This window comes from Camelus ferus, chromosome 16 (assembly GCF_009834535.1).
Source record: "Camelus ferus isolate YT-003-E chromosome 16, BCGSAC_Cfer_1.0, whole genome shotgun sequence".
Classification (NCBI taxonomy): Eukaryota; Metazoa; Chordata; class Mammalia; order Artiodactyla; family Camelidae; genus Camelus; species Camelus ferus.
Genome location: NC_045711.1, coordinates 33,394,388 through 33,414,225, shown reverse-complemented (window position 1 = coordinate 33,414,225; position 19,838 = coordinate 33,394,388). Strand labels below are relative to the sequence as shown.

The 19,838-nt window shown below is 34.9% G+C and overlaps 1 protein-coding gene and 1 non-coding gene across 10 annotated transcripts in view; one reads left to right on the top strand and one right to left on the bottom strand.

Annotated features, from left to right (window-relative positions):
- Nucleotides 1-19,838, top strand: part of TANC2 (tetratricopeptide repeat, ankyrin repeat and coiled-coil containing 2) — a 304,320-nt gene that overhangs the window by 199,113 nt on the left and 85,369 nt on the right. For all 9 annotated transcript variants that reach the window (XM_032457147.1, XM_032457146.1, XM_032457143.1 and 6 more), the window contains one exon: nucleotides 1,416-1,541. In XM_032457147.1, coding sequence (XP_032313038.1) covers nucleotides 1,416-1,541 — 126 coding nt within the window. The remainder of the gene's footprint in view (nucleotides 1-1,415; nucleotides 1,542-19,838) is intronic.
- Nucleotides 11,110-11,216, bottom strand: LOC116656934. Its single transcript, XR_004311938.1, has one exon. It is a non-coding gene; the product is annotated as a U6 spliceosomal RNA (small nuclear RNA).

The following is a 19,838-nucleotide window of genomic DNA, read 5'->3' as shown; positions in this document are numbered from 1 at the left end:
GTAATACAGCTTTCGGCTGCCCTTCCTTGTATTAAATTCCCTGGACTAGCTTTCAAAGACTTTTATTTCTTTGTATAAACTATATGCATAATTTGGATAGATTTCTTTTGTGTGGGATTTCAGTAGATCCAGGTAGACAATTGCAGTAATTGAAGGGTGAGGGGAATACATGTCTCTTGCACTTGTTCTCTCATCCTTTTCTCACTTCCTCTCCCTCTCTTCTATTTTCCCCATCTTTCCTCTCTCTTTTTCAGCTCATGGAGTACTTTGTGCCACTTACTATAACCCACTTTATGTTATTGTTGACTATGTCTTACCTTGACTGGGGATATGGACAATGCTTCATTGGAGCTCAGCTACCAAGAGCTATCCCAGTTTGCTTCCTCTCATCCATTCCTAACAGTAACAGAGGTAGACTGGCAGCTAAGCCAGTGAGGGCGCAAAGAACAGTGCCTGGCACATACGAGGTGCTCAGTAAATAATTGTCACGGAATTACTGAGCTAACCCCCAGCACAGTATCTTACATAGTTGGCAACAAATTGAATTAATGGTTCCATTAATGATTTATAAGCGCTAAATAATCATTTTCTTACAGAAGTTTGAGGTTTCTTTTATTTTTGCTTAAAAAAAATTTTTTTTGTCTTCAGCATTTCCTAATTCTTGACTTCTTCACTTTCTGATCCATTGCTAGTGAACCCAACAGCTCTCAGTATATGGCAGTGCCAGTACCCATTTTCCCCCCTATCTTCTGCCATTTCCTCTCTCTCTTTTGTGACTCGGTTAGGGGTTAAAGGATTTATACATGCAATGGAATGCCATTATTGCTTGATTGTTTCAGAGAGCAACAGAATACTTTTTGAAATTCAAGGACATTGGCAGTTCCCTAAATGCTGTTTGGCAATTCTCCATTGTCCCAGGTGCCCACCTTTCCAATGTGTATATATATATACACACACATGAAAATTATTTTCAGTGTTTTCATATGTCATTCTTTAACATGAAGGGAAAATGTTGAAAATAAAGTTTCGTAGGGTTTTTTTGTTTTTGTTTTTGTTTTTTACAGTTTAATATAATTTGAAACAGATTTCTACACTGATGATGTTTATGTCTTGTTTTACAAATGGGATTTGTGACCTGAAAGAAGCAAAAGCTAATAATCTTTGTTGTCAGTTACTAATGTGTTTGCCAACTTGTTGCTAGTAATCTCATAAGCTCAGGCGTTTGATAGTGATGAAGGAGCTGCAGACGACTCTTGACATGTTTCCCTAGTAGGTGTTCTAGGCACTGATTGAGGACTTTGAGTTGAGCAAACTCTTGGTAAATGTATTTGCTCCAATTCCAAAGTTTGGAGATAGAGACTAACTAAAAGTTTTCTAAACTTATGTATTCTGACTAAACTCTTCTGTCCTGCCAGCCACAAGCTCTGCCCACTTGGAGGACCTCGCTTACCTGGATGAGCAGAGACATACACCTTTGAGAACTTCTCTTCGAATGCCAAGACAGAGCATGGCCAGTGCTCGCACACAACAGGATTTAAGAGGTTAGAGCCACTGGAGGGCTTTGCATGGGGATGCCCAGGGGAAAATGGAAATGAGCAGGAGGCAAAAGGTTCCTTTGTTTCCAATTTCCACACTTACTTAAGCCTCCCTTAAGAAGTGAGCATGTAACCAATTCACATCTGCTGAATCTAGAGGGAAAGATAAGCAAATACATTGTACTCATTGTAGAAGGCAGTGTAGTTACCAACAATTGGAAGCATTGATTCTTTGAAATTCTGAAAGAAAACAAGTATAAAGGGCTGGTTGTGATGGGAGAAATAACCTTTTTAAGGTCCTGGAATTTAGAAGTTATTGTTGACCAACTTCAGCCCTAGCCATGTTGCAGGTGAACTTGGTGCCAATAATCATGAGTTTCACTAGAGAATTTATTTCATTTATATTCTCTGGCCATTACTAGTGACATACAGTACTTTCATTTTCTTAGAATTTTAGTGCTTCTAGTCCTGTCCTGGCAACATCTAAACAACTTACCTTTTCCTACTCAGGCACCTGTTTCTTTACTCTCTATGCATGCTACGTGCTTCTACAGTTGGGAATCTGATCTTTATAAAGGTTTTCATTTTGTTATAACCACGGTCTAGTAGTGAGTTGATGGCCCCAGTGATGGTTTTAGTTCCCAATCCTATCCATCCTGCTTGCCATTTCTTCAGTTAGCTATATACTAGTTGCTTATCCTAGAAAGTGGAATTATGTCAAGTGCTACTTTAGTGCTGGTAAATAGAGTATATCTGACACCTGAGTAGATTTAGTCAAAGACCAAATAAATGATTTGTGCTGAGACCAGAATGTGTAGCCCTAATAAAGAAGATTGGATATAGCTGTTGATCAATCTGGACCTTCAGATTTGGTTGAAAATCTGCCACATTGGCATGACCTTGCACCACATTACTGAAAAACATACTGACATTGCTGATTTTATTTTCTGCTTTGCTAGTCATTGAATAATGGATTTTGTACTGCATCGAAATAGAAATTAATGACTGTGTATTTCAGCTGTATATTTTTGATAACTTTTCATGTTGGGTTCTGTTAATATTCGATGGCACATGTCTGCTTCTAGTATCTGAAGATTCAGTAAGGTCTTTAGAATACAACAAAACTCTTTTCTGTTGCATTGAGCTTCAGCCTGAACATTGAATAAAACCAAAGTGCATCCAAAGATTTTTCCAAAACATACTTAAATCTTTAGGCACCAGAATAATGCATTCCTTACAAAACTAATTTCATATACCTTTCAGATAGCATCTCAACTTACTATTTACATTAATACTAAAGATGGAGTTTGTCCATTGATAAATATACAGTGATACTAACATTCCAGTCCCTTTGAAGTTACCTTTTCTTTCAAGAGATTTTCTTTTAGCAGTCTACACGGTTGGAACATGCCATCCAGATGAGTGCATTAATTCATAAGAGACTTGAGTGTTTACTAAGCAGTATTTTGTCTTCTAAAAGTAACATACTTTAATTTAGAACTTTGAGGCCCTGGACAATAATCTTTCCTCAAAAAGTAACATGTTATCTTGATTACAACTCACAAATGAACTCTGTAGATTATGGCATGACTTAAAAGACATTAAAAAGAAAGGAAAGCAAACTTGGACAGACTTTCCAAATTATGTTTCTGTAGACCTGTTTGGCAAGCCTTTGTAATTTGTGATTATTCTGTCCAAAACATTACCCTTTATTGTAGAAACAGAATCATATTGTTTTCTTGGCATAATATTAAAAAAACATGTCACATCATGTTTTCTAATTTTATTTAAAGGAACATACAATTTGCAGTCATATTTCAGTTTTATTTCTTTTCCTAACTCTGGTTATGATTGAAGTAAAACAACTTTACTCAGAAAAAAGTAATAAAGTTATTGAAAATCTTTTTTACTATATATTAAGATATATCTTTCTATAGTACAGGTTTTGTCATTCTATATTTTAAAATATAGAAGTCAAACAAGTATTACAAAATGGTTTTAAAATCATAATTCTGGCTTTAAATGACACTGGATCTTCAGAGAAGGTAGCTAATGGTCATGTACACTGTAGTGTATCAAGGGATCCTAAATTTACTGATTGATTTCAAGTATAGAGATAATCTGAAGTAAAATTCCTTGGATCTATAAAGAGGTGGCAAGCATTTATTGCGCACTTCATAGGCAGTCTTGCACTATTCTCTTTAGAGCAATGGTTCTCAAACTTTTTGGTCCCAGGATCCCTTTACAAACACTTAAAAAATTGTTGAGGACCCTGAAAATCTTGTGTTATATGAGTTGTAACTATTGATAGTCACCATACTAGAAATTAAAACTGAGAAATTTTTAAAATACCTGTTCTTTTTTTTTTTTTTTTTTTTAATGGTTGACCCATTATGTACTAACAGCATGGAAGCTCTGGAAAATTCCACCCTACACTTGTGAAAGAATAAGAGTGGAAGAAGACAAATAACCTCTTACTATTACGAAAATAGTTTTGACTTTGTGAACCCCTTGGGGTTTCAAGATCACACTTTAAGAACAACTGATTTAGAGAATACCATTGTAACTGAAGATAAGTTTTATGCCTTTAAGGACCGTACGGTCTGTTTACAGAAATGTGAAAGAGTGTAGTTTGAGAACTGGTTAAAAGTTATCCATGAACATGGTTTAATATACAGGCATAGTTCACTTAGCAGTTACCTTAATAGTAACTATAATTGTTTGATCATAGTGGCAGTCTTTCGACTGCTGAGGCAGAAGTTGCTGGGGTAACCCACGAACTACAACTTGGATCTTCAAGTTGGGTATTAACATTAACATTTGCTTCATTAATAAAAAGTGTTTTTTTTTTTTATTACTTCCCAAGACAACTGTTTTGAACAACTGTTCTACTAAAATTGATGCTTCCAGGGACCCAGCCCAACAGTGGGGAGAAGGTCACATAAGTGCACTGTCCCGGATCTTACTGCAGCAAGTTAGCTGAGTCCTCGCTGTCAACCATCCAAGAGCTTGAGCTCTAATGACAAAATAGTTACAGCAGATTGTGTCCTAACATGCAGAGTACATAGCTGGCTAACCTACCACAAGTGCCTTTCAAGTCCCAAAGCCTATGTCCTTGACAGATATTCATGTGAAACCTTAAAGTTTTTAAGTCAAGTTTTTAAAAATTATTTTGGGGTTCTATTTTTTAATTTTAATCACCATTGTGTTAATGTGGAGTCATGCTAGATATTATCTACCTGAAACCTCTCACTCTTTCTGATCATCTTAATGGATTCTTTTTAAACAGAGAAAGACAGAAACTAAGTTTGCTATCCAGTAAAAGGAAAGAAGAAGGTACTGGGTTTTATGGCTAAATGAAATAAATCTTATGACAATATATAAATGGAGCCAGCGGGAGTTAAAATATACAAAGCAAATCATAGCATAATGACTTTGAATAGTAGCTACTTAGGGTAAATTAACAACCAATTATTAATGATAAGACTCTAGAACCTGCCTGATGTTAAATTATAATCACAGTGTTCTACTTGAAGAGATTACACATTCCTAATTAAAACTTCATTTCTCAAGAAATGTTGGTTTTCTTAGGACTTTTACTAAGTCCTATTACATAAATGGCCATTCACAGGCATTGGATTTAGTTAATACCTGTTTTAGTAGATACTAGGTTGGAGGAGGTGTATGTGCAAATGATAATCTGACTCATTGGCAGAATTGATGTGAAATTGACCCTGCCACAGTTAACTTGCTTTGTCAAGGCAGAGAATCGAATTTTTATCAAATAAAATCAGTGGCACTGCTTCATGCCATTTGTGAGTTCCCTACTTTTCCAAAACAATGAATCCTTTTTGCAGATGACTAAGATGTATGTCATGGAGCTAATACTCTGACATTAGCTCACTGAGTCATACGTCCCTGAGGTTGTGTAGTCATCTTGATCATTGCCTGGCTAGCTCTCACATTTACAAGGGAATATTTCCATCAGCCTTTTCTATCTCATTATTCATTGTTTTATTTTTATAATATTTACTTTCTTTCTCTTTAGGCGAATCCAAAATCCAGAGATAAAGTTGCATGCACATAACTGCCTACATACAAATATTAGGGTAGATTATAAGCTTTACTTTTGTGAGGTGATCCTCTCAGCCCCAGTAAGCTCTTTTGTGAAGTAGCCTAAAATTTGAAAATGCAATACTCAAACTGGATGTCTCTGAATATTTGCTAGGAACTGATATATGCTTTTTGGAGTAGTCTAGCTGTAACATTTTTAAGCAGATCACTGCTTTCGAAAGTAGCTCCAGATAGGTGCACAGATCTGGTTTTTATATAAACCAGCCATAGTTGGTAAATTCTGTCTTAAACTTTGAAAACCCAAACAGTGGCTAATGCACAACAAAATTCCCTCACAAGACCTGAAAAGGAGAAATACCCTTTGGGGAAGAGATGAGTCTAGAAACCACATAATCTAACAGGCACATACTGACCTCTGGCATTAAATAACACATGAAGAAAGGCTGTGGAGTAACATGAAGGAAATCGTAATCATGATATCTAATTCTGTAAGAGTAAATCACTGAAAATATTTTTAAATGCCTTAAGTGCAATAAAGAAAAGTAAATAACCATTAAGCCATTTTGATGTTTTGATCTAAATTAAATTTAAAGAATCAGCTTCCCAGTTAATCTTTCTATCATTATATTTTCTCCAAAAGTAACTAAATCTTATTAAAGTAACCATAATGACAATAAATTTACTTAGGTAACACTTTGTAAAACATTTTTGATTCAGTAAAATGATCTAAGCATTCCAATCTTGTAGTATGTAATAAAAGATTTTTTATGGACTAGCTTCCCCAGATACTAATAAAATACAGAACTGGAGAATTTCCTTTGTAGGGCCATAGCTATTTCATCAGTGAGCATTCACTTAAAAATGTTTAATCTTAAATTTCAAGTAATTAGCCATTTTTGATTCACCAGTAAAAATTGTGCCTTCAAGACCAACGTTATAATAGCACAAAATTATGTTGGCATAGTTATATAATTCTTTTATGAGCTACTTCACATTTTGAAACCTTTACTGTTTTTACATTTTCCCTGTAATTTGAGGTATTCAATGTGAGGAAACATGTATAAAGTGGTAACATTTGGGGGAGTTAGTTCTTCTGGAGAAATAAAAGTATTTCTTTTACTGTTTTTCAAAGATCATTGTTCCCTTCCTGAAAAGTCCACTAAGCAGTGACTCCAAGTTTTTCTCAACAAATGTTTTCCGATAAGACCGGTGTCAGAAAGCTGAAATTTAATATACAAGTTATTCAAAGACTCAAAGTATTATTTTCCAGGGTAAAATAAGCCTTTCCCCTTTTTTATCCTCACATTAATAGAATACAGTGGACTTCTTAAAACACTAAAGACAGATGTTGAGAATGGGACACTTTTAGACAGAAAAAATGATAGCTTACATTTATTGGAATTCTTGTTCTTTATAGACAGTGCTAAGAGCTTTAAACATGTTATTTAATCCTCACAACTCTTTGATGCAAGTAGTGGTAGTAAGAAAACTGGGACTTAGGTTAAATAACTTGCTTAACGTTACATGTCTAGTAACTGACAGTGCAGGGATTCATTTCATATCTGGCAGACTCTTAAGCAACAGGCTATACTATGTCATAGACAATATAATATAAAAAGCTTTAAGTAGCATAATAATAGAAATACAGTGGCTTATTGTAGATAATTCAGTACACTGTGGTGCTAGGGATGAGAAACAGTTGCATATAAACACTAATTGCCAGACGGTGGTTGTTAGGGCCTGCGGGGAGTGGAGAATGGGGAGTTTCTGTTCAATGGGCTTAATGAAGTTTGAGTCATGCAAGATGAAAACATTCTAGAGATCTGCTATACAACATTTTGCTTATTGTTGATCTCATATGCTTATTTGCCATCAAATATCTTCTTTAGTGAATTGTCTCTTCAAATATTTTGTCCACTTTTTTATTGGGTGGTTTCTTATTATTGAGTTCTGAGCGTCCATTGTATAGTTTGGATAAGAGTCCTTTATCAGGTATGTGCTTAGCAATTTTTTCCCAGTTTATGGCTTGTCTTTTCCTTCTCTTAACAGTATCTTTTGAACAAAAGTTTTCAGAAGTCCAATTTATGAATTTTTGTCTTTGATGGATTTTTCTTCTGGTGTTATATCTAAGATTTCTTTGACAAACCAAAAGTCACAAATAATTTCTGTGTTTTCTTCTTGACATTTTATAGTTTTAGGTTTTACGTTTAGGCCTATGGTTGATTTTGAGTTAATTTTTGTATATGATGTGGTGCATGGTAGGTATCAGAGTTTTCTGGGGTTTTGTTTTTGGCATGTAACTGTCCAATTGTTCTAACACCATTTGTTGCAAAGACTATTCCTGCTCCCCTGAATTCCTTTTGCACCTTTGCGCTGTCAAAAATCAGTCACCCATGTATGGATGGATCTGTTTCTGAACTCCTTCTGTTCCATTCATTTGTTTGTATTGATGTTAATTCCACACTCTCTTGATTGAGGTAGCTTTATAATAAAGCTTAAAATCAGATATTGTTAACCCTCCAAATGTTATTGTTTTGGCTATTCTAGGTTCTTTGGTATTTCCATATGAAACCTTGTAAATATCTACTGAAAAGGCTGCTAAAATTTTGACAGGGATTGCATTGGATCTGTAGATCAATTTGAAGGAAACGGACTTCTTATCAATATTAAATCTTCCAATCCATGAACATAATATATGTCTCCATTCATTTAGATCTTTCTTAACTTCTCTCAGCAATGTTTTGTCAATGTACAGATGTTGAAAATATTTTGTCATATTTACCCTTCAGTATTTCATATTTCTTATACTAAATAGTATTGCTTTTTGTTTTAATTTCTAATTGTTTATTGCTAGTATACAGAGGTACAGTGGATTTTTGTATACTGTTCCGTGTATCCTGAAACCTGGCTAAACTCACTTACTATTTCTAATGGCTTTTTTGTAGATTCCATAGTGTTTTCTACATTAGATAGTCATATTGTCTGTGAGTAAAGATAGTTTCTTTTTCCTTCCTTATTACTCTGACTAAAAGTAGTACAATGTTGAATAGAAGCCAAGAGAGCAGAAATCCTTGCCTTATTCTGATCTTTGGGAGAAACCATGCAGTCTTTCACCATGAGATAAATGTTAGGTTTTCAGTAGATGCACTTAATCAGGTTGAGGTGGTTCCCCTACTGTTGCTAGTTTGCTGAGAGTTGTTTGGGTTTTTTTGTTTGTTTGTTTGTTTTTAATCAGGAGTTTGTGTTGGATTTTGTCAATTGGTTTTTCTGTATCTGTGGAAATAATCATAATGGTTTTCTTTTTTACTTTGTTAAAATGGTGAATTACATTGATTTTCAAATGTTAAGCCAACTTTTAATTCCTAGTATAAAATCTACTTGGTCATGATGTATTACATTTTTATATACTGGCCTCAATTTAACATAATTTTATATATTTTTTTGCATCTATGTTCATGAGAGATACTGGTCTGTAGTTTTCTTATAATGTCTTTATCTGGTTTTAATACCATAGTAATGAGAAAGTATCTCTCTTGAGCTTTATAGTTTGTGTAAAATAGATGTTATATCTTCCTTAAATAATTGGTAACATTTGCTCATGAAACCATCAGGGCCTGGAGTTTTCATTATGGAAAGATTTTAGCTGTCAGTTCAATTACTTTAGTAGATATAACCTATTCAGGTTATGTGTCTGTTTTTTTTGTGTGTGGGTTTGTTAGTTTGTGTGTTATAGAAATTCGCCCATTTTATCTAATCTGTTAAATTTATTGGTGTAAAGTTATCATAGTATCCCTCTACCCTTTTAATCTGTAGTCATGTTACCACTTATTCTTGATTCTACTCTCACTGATATTTTATGTCTTCTCTTTTTTCCTGATTAATCTGCTTAGAGGTTTAACAGTTTTATTGAGCTCATTAAATCTTTTATTTTCATTAATCTTTTCTATTGTTTTCTTGATTATTACTTCACTTACTTCCATTCTGTTTTTATTATTTCCTTTCTTCTCCTTGCTTTGGGTTTTTTCCTTCATTTTCTATTTTGCTAAGGTAAAAGATGAGCTCATTGACATAGACCTTTCTTTTAATATGGGCATGTTAGTGCTATAAATTTCCCTGTTAAATACTACTTTAGCTGCATTTCATAGATTTTATGTTTTCACTTTCATTCAGTTCAAAATACTAATTTGCTTTTTTTCACATTTTAAAATCTGATTTTAGTTTTTAATTAAAGAAAAACTTTATGAATTTTTATGTGAAGTTTACTTTTCTCTTTCTCTTTCTTACGATATAATATACACAGCAGCCATAGTAATCTTTCAAATACTTAAGTTATATTACTTCCCTGCTTAAAAGTCTTAATGGCTTCCCAGCACAACTGAAACAACATTGAAACACTTTTCTATGGCCTGAAAATTTGCTTTTTGATTTCTTCTTCAACTCATGGATATTTCTGGGGTATTTCTAGATATATTTCTGCTGTTGATTTGTAATTCAGTTGTATTGTGGTCAAAAAATATATTTTGAACAGCATGAATTCTTTTAAAGTTATGAAGAATTTTTATGAGCCAAAATATGACCTATCTTGATAAATGTTTCAAGACCTTTATAATACTTGTCTTTGGAGGTGCCCCCCAAGTTGACTGACTCACTAGGAGGACTAATGGTACTCGGCACATAGTCATTCCTGTAGCTATGCTTTATTACAGTAAAAGGATACAAAACAAAATCTGAAAAGAGAAAAGGTGCATGGGGGAAAGTCCAGAGAAAACCAGACACAAGCTTCTATCTATTCTCTCTGAGTGAAGTTATACAACATCCACTTAATTCCTCCAGCAATGAGTTGTGACATGTGTGAAATGTTGTCTACCAGGAAAGTCATTAGGGATTCAGTGCCCAAGATTTTTACTGGGGTCAGGTCATGTAGACCTTCCTGCCTAAAACATACCAAAATTCTAGACTCCCAGAAGAAAAGCGAATATTCAGCATAAATCGTATTGTTTATACAAACAATTTAAGCACAGTGAGCCATTCTTTTTAGTTCTGGGAATGGTGGAAATCTCAAAATTCATGTTTCCAAACTTCAGGTAAGGGCCAACTTTATAAGCAGACTTTCTAAGGTTAGCAGTCTCAGGTCTATTATGTTAAACTCTCTTCGATATTATAGTGTATTTCCATTTCTCTCCTCCCAGCTTTTATGTTATTGTTATGAGACATTTTACTTATCTAAATGTAATAAACACCACCATATATAGAGGTATCACTTATCTTTTAAAGAGTTTTGAAAAAATCTTACATATTAATCCACACAGTTACCATTTCTAGTGCTTTTCATTTCTTTGTGTTAATCTATTTTTCTATCTGATGTCATTTTTCTTCTGCCTGAAAGACTTCTTTTTATTTGTTTTGGGGTTTTTTTTGTTTGTTTTGTTTATTGTTTTTATTTTTGTGATTGAAGTATAGTCAGTTACAATGTGTCCATTTCTGGTGTACTGCATAATGTAAAAATATGTAACACTTTATTAATTTGCATGTCATCCTTGTGCAGGGGCCATGCTAATCTTCTCTGTATCATTCCAATTATAGTATATGTGCTGCCGAAGCAAGCACTGAACTGAAAGAGTTCTTTTAACATTTCTTATGTTGTGGGTCTGCTGGTGATTAATTATTAACTTTTTTCAGCTTTTATATGTCTGAAAACTCTGTGTCACCATTTTTGAAAGATATTTTTACTAGATACTGAATTGTAGGTTGACATGTTTTTTCTTTCCATAATTTAAAGGTTTAGTTCTACTGCCTTATCATTTGCATTGTTTCTGAAAAGAAATCTGCTGTCATCCTTATGTTTGTTCATCTGTGCTTAATGTGTCTTTTTATTCTCTTACTGCTTTTAAGATTTTCTCTCTATCACTTGTTTCGAGTAATTTGATTATGATGTGCCTTCATTATCATTTTCTTATTATTGCACTTGGGACTCATTGAGTTTCCTGGATCAGTGAGTTGATGGTTTTCATCAAATTTGGAGATTTTATAACCATTATTTCTTTAAATGTATTTTTTGTCTCCCACCTTCAAGGACTCCAGTTCCACCTATATTTGGCCACTTGGAGTTGTCCCACAGTTCACTGATGCTCTTTTTATTTTTAAAAATATTTAAAATTTTTTTATCTCTTTTTTCACTGTGTTTAACTTTGCATAGTTTTATTTGCTGTGTCTTCAAGGTTATTCATCTTTTCTTCTGTAATGTCAAATTTGTCACAAATCCCATCTTGTGATATTTTTTCTCTAAAAGTACAATTTGGGTCTCTTATATCTCCCATGTCCCTACCTTTTGAACATATAGAATATAGTTATAATCATGGTTTTAATACTCTTCTCTGCTGATTCTAACGTCTGTGTCCAGTCTGGGTCAATTTCAGCTGATTGGTTTTTCTCCTAATTATGACTTAATATTTTCCTACATCTTTGCATGGCTGATAATCTTCATTTGGATGCCAGACATTGTGAATTTTACTTTATTGAGTGTTGTTTATGTTTATATTCTAATAACTATTCTTCAACTTTTTTCTGGAATGTGGGTGAGTTATTTGGAAACAGTATGATCAATTTTGGTTCTTGTCTTTAAGATTTGATGAGTAGAACCAGAACAATATTCACAGGTCTCATTATTCCATACTTTTGAGACAAGATCTTTCTGGATTTATCCAGTCTTCTATAAATTGTGAGGCTTTCCATTCTGGCTGGTAGGAACAGGCACTACTCCTGGCCCTTTGTAAACAGGAGGCACTCTTCTCTTTAGTCCTTATACATGTGCCAGTCACTACTCTGAGATTACTCAACAGTTAAATTTCCACAGATCTTCAGAATTATTTCTGTACGACTCTCTCCTTTCCAGTACTCTGTTCTTTGAACAGTTGCTGCCTTGGTATCTGTGGATTTTCAGCTCCATCTACTCAACTAAGGGAGTCTGCCAGAATCTGACTGGGTTCTTCCTCCCTATATTGTGGTCTGAAAATTCAATGTTGTAAGTGGACATAGGGTTTTCCATCTGTTAGGGATTACTGTTTTTCATTGCCTATGTCTAATGCCTTGAAAACCTTTGTTTCATGTATTTTGTCTAGAGGTTTATTTCCTTGTTTTGGAGTTGTTTTAGGTGGGAGGGCAAATCTAGTCCTTGTTTCTCCATCTTGGCCAGAAGTGGAAATTCATGTCAAATTAAATATATATGTATATGGATGAAATGAATGAGAGCATAAACCCATCTCTCATTAGAAAATGACTGGCTTGGTAGTTAGAATTGGGTTTTCTTTAAGCCAAAATACATATTTTACCTATAATAATGAAGAATTAAATACAGTCATCGTTTGTACAAAGTAAATCTCACATATAGCACTAGTAAGATGGTAGTTACTAAATGGGTATGTGTGGCTTCAGCCTTCTCAGTAATTTCTCTAGAAGAAAGGAAAAATAGTCTTTAAAAAATATATATCCTGTCTTCTCTGGATACTTTCCCTTCCCCCAGCTTCCTGTAGAAATATGATTCTTTGATTGTTGATGTCTTGGCCAGCATCCAGGCCTTGCCTGTGATATGTACAGAGCTTGGAAAATAACAGTTTTTATTCCCTGAATGTCCTGTTATTTAATGACCCTCTTGTTTATGACACTAGCCTTTTAAACAGAAATATATCCCTGAAAGGTGGCAAACAAATGATTCATTTCTTTTTATTATCATAGTACAGTTCAGTGATTTTCAAAGACCTGGGTTTGCATCCTATAACTGTCTTCCTCTAGCCCTCCTGTTCTGCCAAAACCAAATCTATAAACATTTCTCTGCAGTTGCGAATGGAAAATTCATACTGTTTTCGTTCACAAATTCATTTAGTAAATGTAAACATTTGTAAATGTACGTTCTCTGTGACATACATCCCCTGCAACAATAACTGTACTAGTTAGTAAGGACTTCCTAGGTTGAGTAATTGTGGTAGGGTAAGTTGATGAAATATGTGGGTAGAAGTGTAGGGTAGACGTGATTATGTCATATACCTGTATACAGGAGGGGTGTGTGAGATACAAGGTTGTTTATTAAAAGCTTGTTTAAGTACATGGTCAAAAGCAAAAGATGTTGAGAATCTAAACTTAGGCTATCATTTATTGTGGATTAACTAGGTTCTGAACTAAGAGCTTAAATGTACATTTTCTTATTATCCTCATTTTACAGATGACAAAACTAGGCTTAAAGTGATCCGGCAACTCCTCCAAGGTTATGTCACTATCAGTAGCAGTGGAATGGGAAAAGGAAAAAGGAATTCTATCTGAGAGATATTCCTCAAGAATAATTGATAGGACCTATGACAAATTAGATGTAAGGATTAAGGAAGAAGAAATCCTGGTGAATCCCAGGTTTCTGTCTTAGGTGATATTTCATTAATTGAGATAATAAATGGACAATAAAGTCTAGGTTAACAGGAGTGAGAAAATAATTTTCATTTTAAACATTTTAAACTTGAGATATCTATTGGAAATTCACATAGATAACTCTTGTGAGTTGTTGGAAATGCTGTACAGGAGTTTAGAAATGGGATCTGGAATAGAAATATAAACTATCACCACTTAGATGGTTGTGAAATTAGTCTGTTCCTTTGAGATTACCCAAGGAGACCACTAAGAAGAGAAAGCAATAAAATATAGAACCTAGGATTGGCAATATTTTAGGGATGGCTGGAACAGGAGGAATCATTAAAGATATATCAAGAGGAGAGGACAAAAAAAGAACTGGAAGAAAGTGTTATGTTAAGCCCAATAAGGGAATATCTTTCAAAAAGTGAGATTTAGTTAAAAGTGTTAAATACTGAGGAGTGGTTAAGCATAAAGACTGAAAATAATTCATTGGACTTAAAAGTTAGAAAGTTGTTGGTGTCTTCAAAACAAGTTCAGCAGAGTAATATGGGAGGAAGCCGGGTGAGAATGAGTTACTGCCTCGGAAGTGAAGATAGTAAGCATGGCTCTTTCAAAATGTTGAGTGGTAGAAGGAAGAAGGGACATAAGTCAGAAGCTCAGAGTGCTGAGGGCTCAAAGAGAGTATGTTCTCAGTATACTTTTCATGATGTTTTGTTTTAAATAAATGTATGTGAGAGGGAGGGGATTAGGTTACACTGGGTGTCTTTTGTGGCTTAGTGATATGCATAGTGGTAGCAGCTACCACAGTTAACAAGCAGACGCTGTCCCAGGCTCACAAAATGTATTAACTTATTTTAATCCTCACATGTCATGGTTATCCCGTTTTAAAGATGAGGAAAACTGAGATATCAAAAACATGTAAGTATCCTAAGTTCCCACAGTTAGTAAGTAACAAGGACAGGATACAGACCATGGCATCCTGGCTCTGAGTCTGCAGTTTTACCCACTCTGGTATATGCTTCCCTGCTGACCCAAAAAGTGAATCTGCTTTATTTAATTTTTTTTAAACAAAAGTTATCTGGAATGAACATTTCTCAGGCTACTATCTTTAGATTGTTTTTTAGGACCTGCTTCAGATTGCTTTACACTCTTCAAAAACTCATTTCCTGAGGTAGGAATACCTGCCTACTGTAGTCCTGTTCCTGAGTGCCGTAATTAAACAACAGTCCCTAAAGAGATTTGACTCTTGCAAATGGGAGAGTGAGCCTTCTGGAAACTCAGTAGACAAATGAGTTCTTGCCTTGGTTTAATAAGAAAAACAAATCAGCCTGTTTTTTGACTTGTGTTTGGTGCTAATGTGAGACAAGGTTTTGTTTGAAGCGCATGTGTTTTTCCTCTGCTCTCTGCAGAGAATAGCATGCATGGCCTAAACCCTAAGAATAAGCCTGAAATTATCTTTTGATCTGAGGAACAGAGGTGCTTCCAGGCTAGACTTTACAGTCATTATGGAAGAATGTGAGGAAATACAACTCTGCTCCTGTTTGCACAGACCTTGGCTGTGTTACATACGCCCTTTCTTCTCCCAGTCCTGTGACTGACTTCTTTTAGGATGATTCATGGTTGTTTTCCATGAGTAAATATACTTTAGTCTAAATCCAGTTAGAGCACTTTTGCCCCCACTTCCCCTTCCCCTTTTCCCGCTGCTGCAGCTGTTTATTTGCATTTCGACAAACTGGTCTGTTAGCCTTAATGCACTCTTGTTTGTTTTTTAAATGTTTACTCTTTACCTTAGTTAAAGTAAGGTCACTTTTCTCTATAAGCCTAGATATATAACTATTTGAATTGATAGTCTCAAAGAGACTGTTTCCTAGAGAGAATTCATTTGTCTGTCACAGGCCTAATTTGCATAGAGGGGATGCACACAGTGGTCTGAGTCTGGGGTGATTATTAAATCCCTTTAAAAAACTGCCTTTCAAAGCTTGTTCTGTTTGTGTGCCCTGTTGGAATGTTTTTCTTTTTTGTGTTTTTTCCTTTAACATTTTGTTAGGAAAATTTTCAGATATACCAAAAAAAAAAAAAAAGGAAAGAATTTTACAGTAAATACTCGTGTACTCACCTTGATATATCATTTGTGTTTGATTATTTTATCACATATCTATCCATCTCTTTAACCACCCATCCTTTTTTTTTACAAATTTCAAAGTAAATTCCAGATATTAGTATGCTTTAGAATGTTTTGAGAAGGATGGGATGGTCTTCCTGCTCTGTTGCTGCCCTGGGACTGCCACTTCTTGGGTGCCAGGGGTAAGAACCACATCTGTCACTAAATGTATGGATTAGGTCATCTTTTTTGCTTTAGCTCAGCTATAGTTGCTGTGGTCATTTCTCACTGGATTATTTCAGTGGTTTCTGCCTTAGAAAACCTCTCGGAAGCCAGCTGATATTCCAAACAAAGAAACACTTATTTAGGAATATAAACTCCACAGAGAGTATTCATTACCTCTACATCCCACAGTGCAGGCCAAAGTTCCTTGTTCATATGCCCTAAATTTATTGTTGGTACATAGGAAGCGTGGCTTTCTTTTATTGTATTGATCTGAGAAAAGCCTTAGATTCTGAGGTACAGAAACTGTTTCTAAGCTGTTCTTGGTGTCTACAGTTGTTTTACCATATGGTACTGGGATAATTTTGTCTGTTCTTCCCTTGAGGCTTTTGTGAATTGATTACATTTTTAGAAAAATTTTAAAATAACTTTTTAAAATGTCAAAGCTTTCTCAGTAGAATAAAATATGATGAGAGATTACGTCAATGTGAGAACAAGTTATCTTAATAGAATTTTTCTCAAAAACTTTGGCATTTAAGCTGATTCTGTACTTATCCCACATTATAAGTTGGCATTGGTCATATTCGTGAAAGTCCCTTTTGATACTAAAGGTAATCTCAGACCTGAAGAGATAAGTCTGTTAGTTTAGAAAGCAGAAGCTCTTCTCTCTCTGGAAAGGTTATTTCTGGTCAAGCATGTAGTTCCTAAAGGGAAACACAGTATAGGTGAAGGAGAAAGAAGTTAGCCTAGCCAGTCAGCTAAGTCTACTCAGTCCTGGTCATCAGTGGTATAACTCGTATCACATTCAGATTTAATAGTGATATCCTAAAGAGCGGCAACATAATGTAGTAGAAAAAAACCCTAGGTTTTGGAGTCAGAATTGGGTTTTGATTCTAGTTCTGAAACCAGCTGTGTGAACTTAGATCTCTCTCTAGGCCTAATCAGACTCATCTCAAACCAACGATCTATTTTCTCCTCCCTTGCTGGGAGTCCTACGACTGCTCAGTCTGAACTCAGAGTGTCTGTCTCAGTGTCTGCTCACCAGAGGCACACAGATACCCAGAAGAACCCCTGAATGGTTAGCAGCCCCTACTATTAAGTGACATCGTGGAAAATGGAGGAGTGAGGAGTGCCAAGGATCAGTCTCTCCAATGAAGCAACTGTTAAGCTGGCAAGTCTGATAAGTCAACTTATTCAGAACTCTAGAACTGCTAAGCAAAAAAAAGCATATTATGAAACAGTGTCTATAGTATGACCCCATTTTTTGTTTTAAAAATAAGTATATACAGTACAGACAAAATTTAGGTAGAAAGTGAATTGTATTTCTCTCTGGCTGATGGGAGTAAAATTATTTTGTTCATCTGCTCTTCCTAAATTTTCTGTAGTGGATATATATCACTTCCATTAAAAATAGCAAAAGTAAAATAGAACAGTTTGGCAGCTTCTCCAAAAGTTAAAACATAGAGTTTCCATATGACCCACTCCTAGATATATACCCAAGAGAACTGGAAACATATGTGCACAAAAACTTGTACATGAATGTTCATAGCAGCACGGTTCATAATAGCCAAAAAGTGGAAATAACCCAAGTGCTTGTGAGATGATAAATGGATGAACAAAATGTGCTATATCCATATAATGGAATATCGTTCAGCAAGAAAAAGGATGAAGTACTGATACATGCTGCAACATGAGTGAACCTCAAAACATGCCAAGTGAAAGGAGCCAGACATAAAAGGCCACATATCATATGATACCATGTATGTGGGATGAACACAATAAGCAAATCTTCAAAGGCAGAAAGTCTCAGATTGCCAGGGGCTGGGGGAAACGGGGACTAGAGAGTGACAGCTAAAGGGTATATGGTTTTCTTTGGACAATGGATTCAATAGTGATGGTTGTACAACTTTATGAATATACTAAAAACCACCAAATTATGTGTTCTAAAAGGGTAAATTTTATGGTATGTGAATTATAACTCAGTAAAATAATGTTTAAGAAAAGTAAAATAGACTGTTAGCTGTAAGACACTAGAATTAATTTTTTAGCAAGTTAAAGTCTAGTTTTTCAGTTAATTCTGTAATTATATATTTTTGAAAAGAGTACATTTTGATAAAGAGATGTGAATCAGGAAATTGTAACTGTGTAGCTGTATCTTCATAACCTTTTCTTTTTTAAGTGACAATTGGGACATTTTAAAACTGATACAGGAAACTATTTGCTTCTATTACTAGAGTTTGGCTTTATATTTTTAATTAGTGTTACTGCTTTTGGAATTGTTATCCTTTGTTTAAATGCTCAGTCATCATTCTAATGGCTTTCAGACAGTTTTAAGTAAGAGTGTTTACATGTATGTGTGCTTGTGTGTGTGTTTTCTTATCCTATTTTATGATGTGTAAGTGGTTTAAGTATGTTCTAGAATAATATGAGCAGTGTGTATAGATCTGATTTCCCCCTTTATTAGTTCTCCTTCTCTTGTCCTCATCCTCTTCCCACCCCTGGCCTTTAATCTGCAAAATATAAAAAGGAGTTAGAGTGTAATACCTTATTTTTACTTATTTCAGTAAGCATTTAGTGAGCATCTACTATTTGTCAAAGCACTGTACTCAGCTTAAAGATACAGAAGTGAAATGTTGGGTAACAGATAAAATGATACATCTCCAACTACTCTTAAAACAGTTAAGAAAGTATTTAATTCAGATAAGGGAAGTTAGGCAGGACTTCTTCGTGCCATTAATATAGAAGGTTGAACTTTGAAACCAAGTCACATCTGTTGTGCGTTTTTAGAAAACTACTGAAAGTAGAGCTCATGCTTGGCCTTAGCACATCTCACAACTACATCAACACACACACACACACACACACACACACACACACACACAAAAACCATAGGAGAAGCAATGGGATCTGACCCCAAGAAGTATGTAAAAACCAAAAATCTTTTTTTTTTCAAATTGGCCACACAGGTATAAAGGTAATAGGTGAAAGTTTGTTTTCTACTGCCTTGATTGCTTAACATGTTGAAAACCTTTTAAACCATCAGTGCTTTTAGAAGTTTTCTTCCCATAATACACTTCCTAGATTAAAAAAAAATACCATCACAAACTTAAAGGAATTTCTGTTTTTATTGGTATTTTTAAAGAAACAGACAAATTATCTTTACATTGCTTTCCGCAGGACTGATGTGTGGTGATACAGCCACGTTGGTTGTTGAATACTGAAATGCATCCTTACGGGTTGGTAAAGAGCTGATGCCATAAGCCATCTGGATGCCCTGCCTCACCCCAGCTTCTCCCCCAGAAAATGCCAGCCCCACATCTCCTCACAATCCAATACTTTAAAGGTTATCCCCAGGCATAGAAAGAGGCCTTCAGGACCCTATTTTTGCATCTATCCTGATTGCGGGTGACTGGGCCATCCCCGTTGTTTAATAATTTTGAATATCACTGTTTCTGACTATAGCATGAATTATTACTGTTTTAACCATGTTTGTGTTCTTCCAGCTAGGGTAT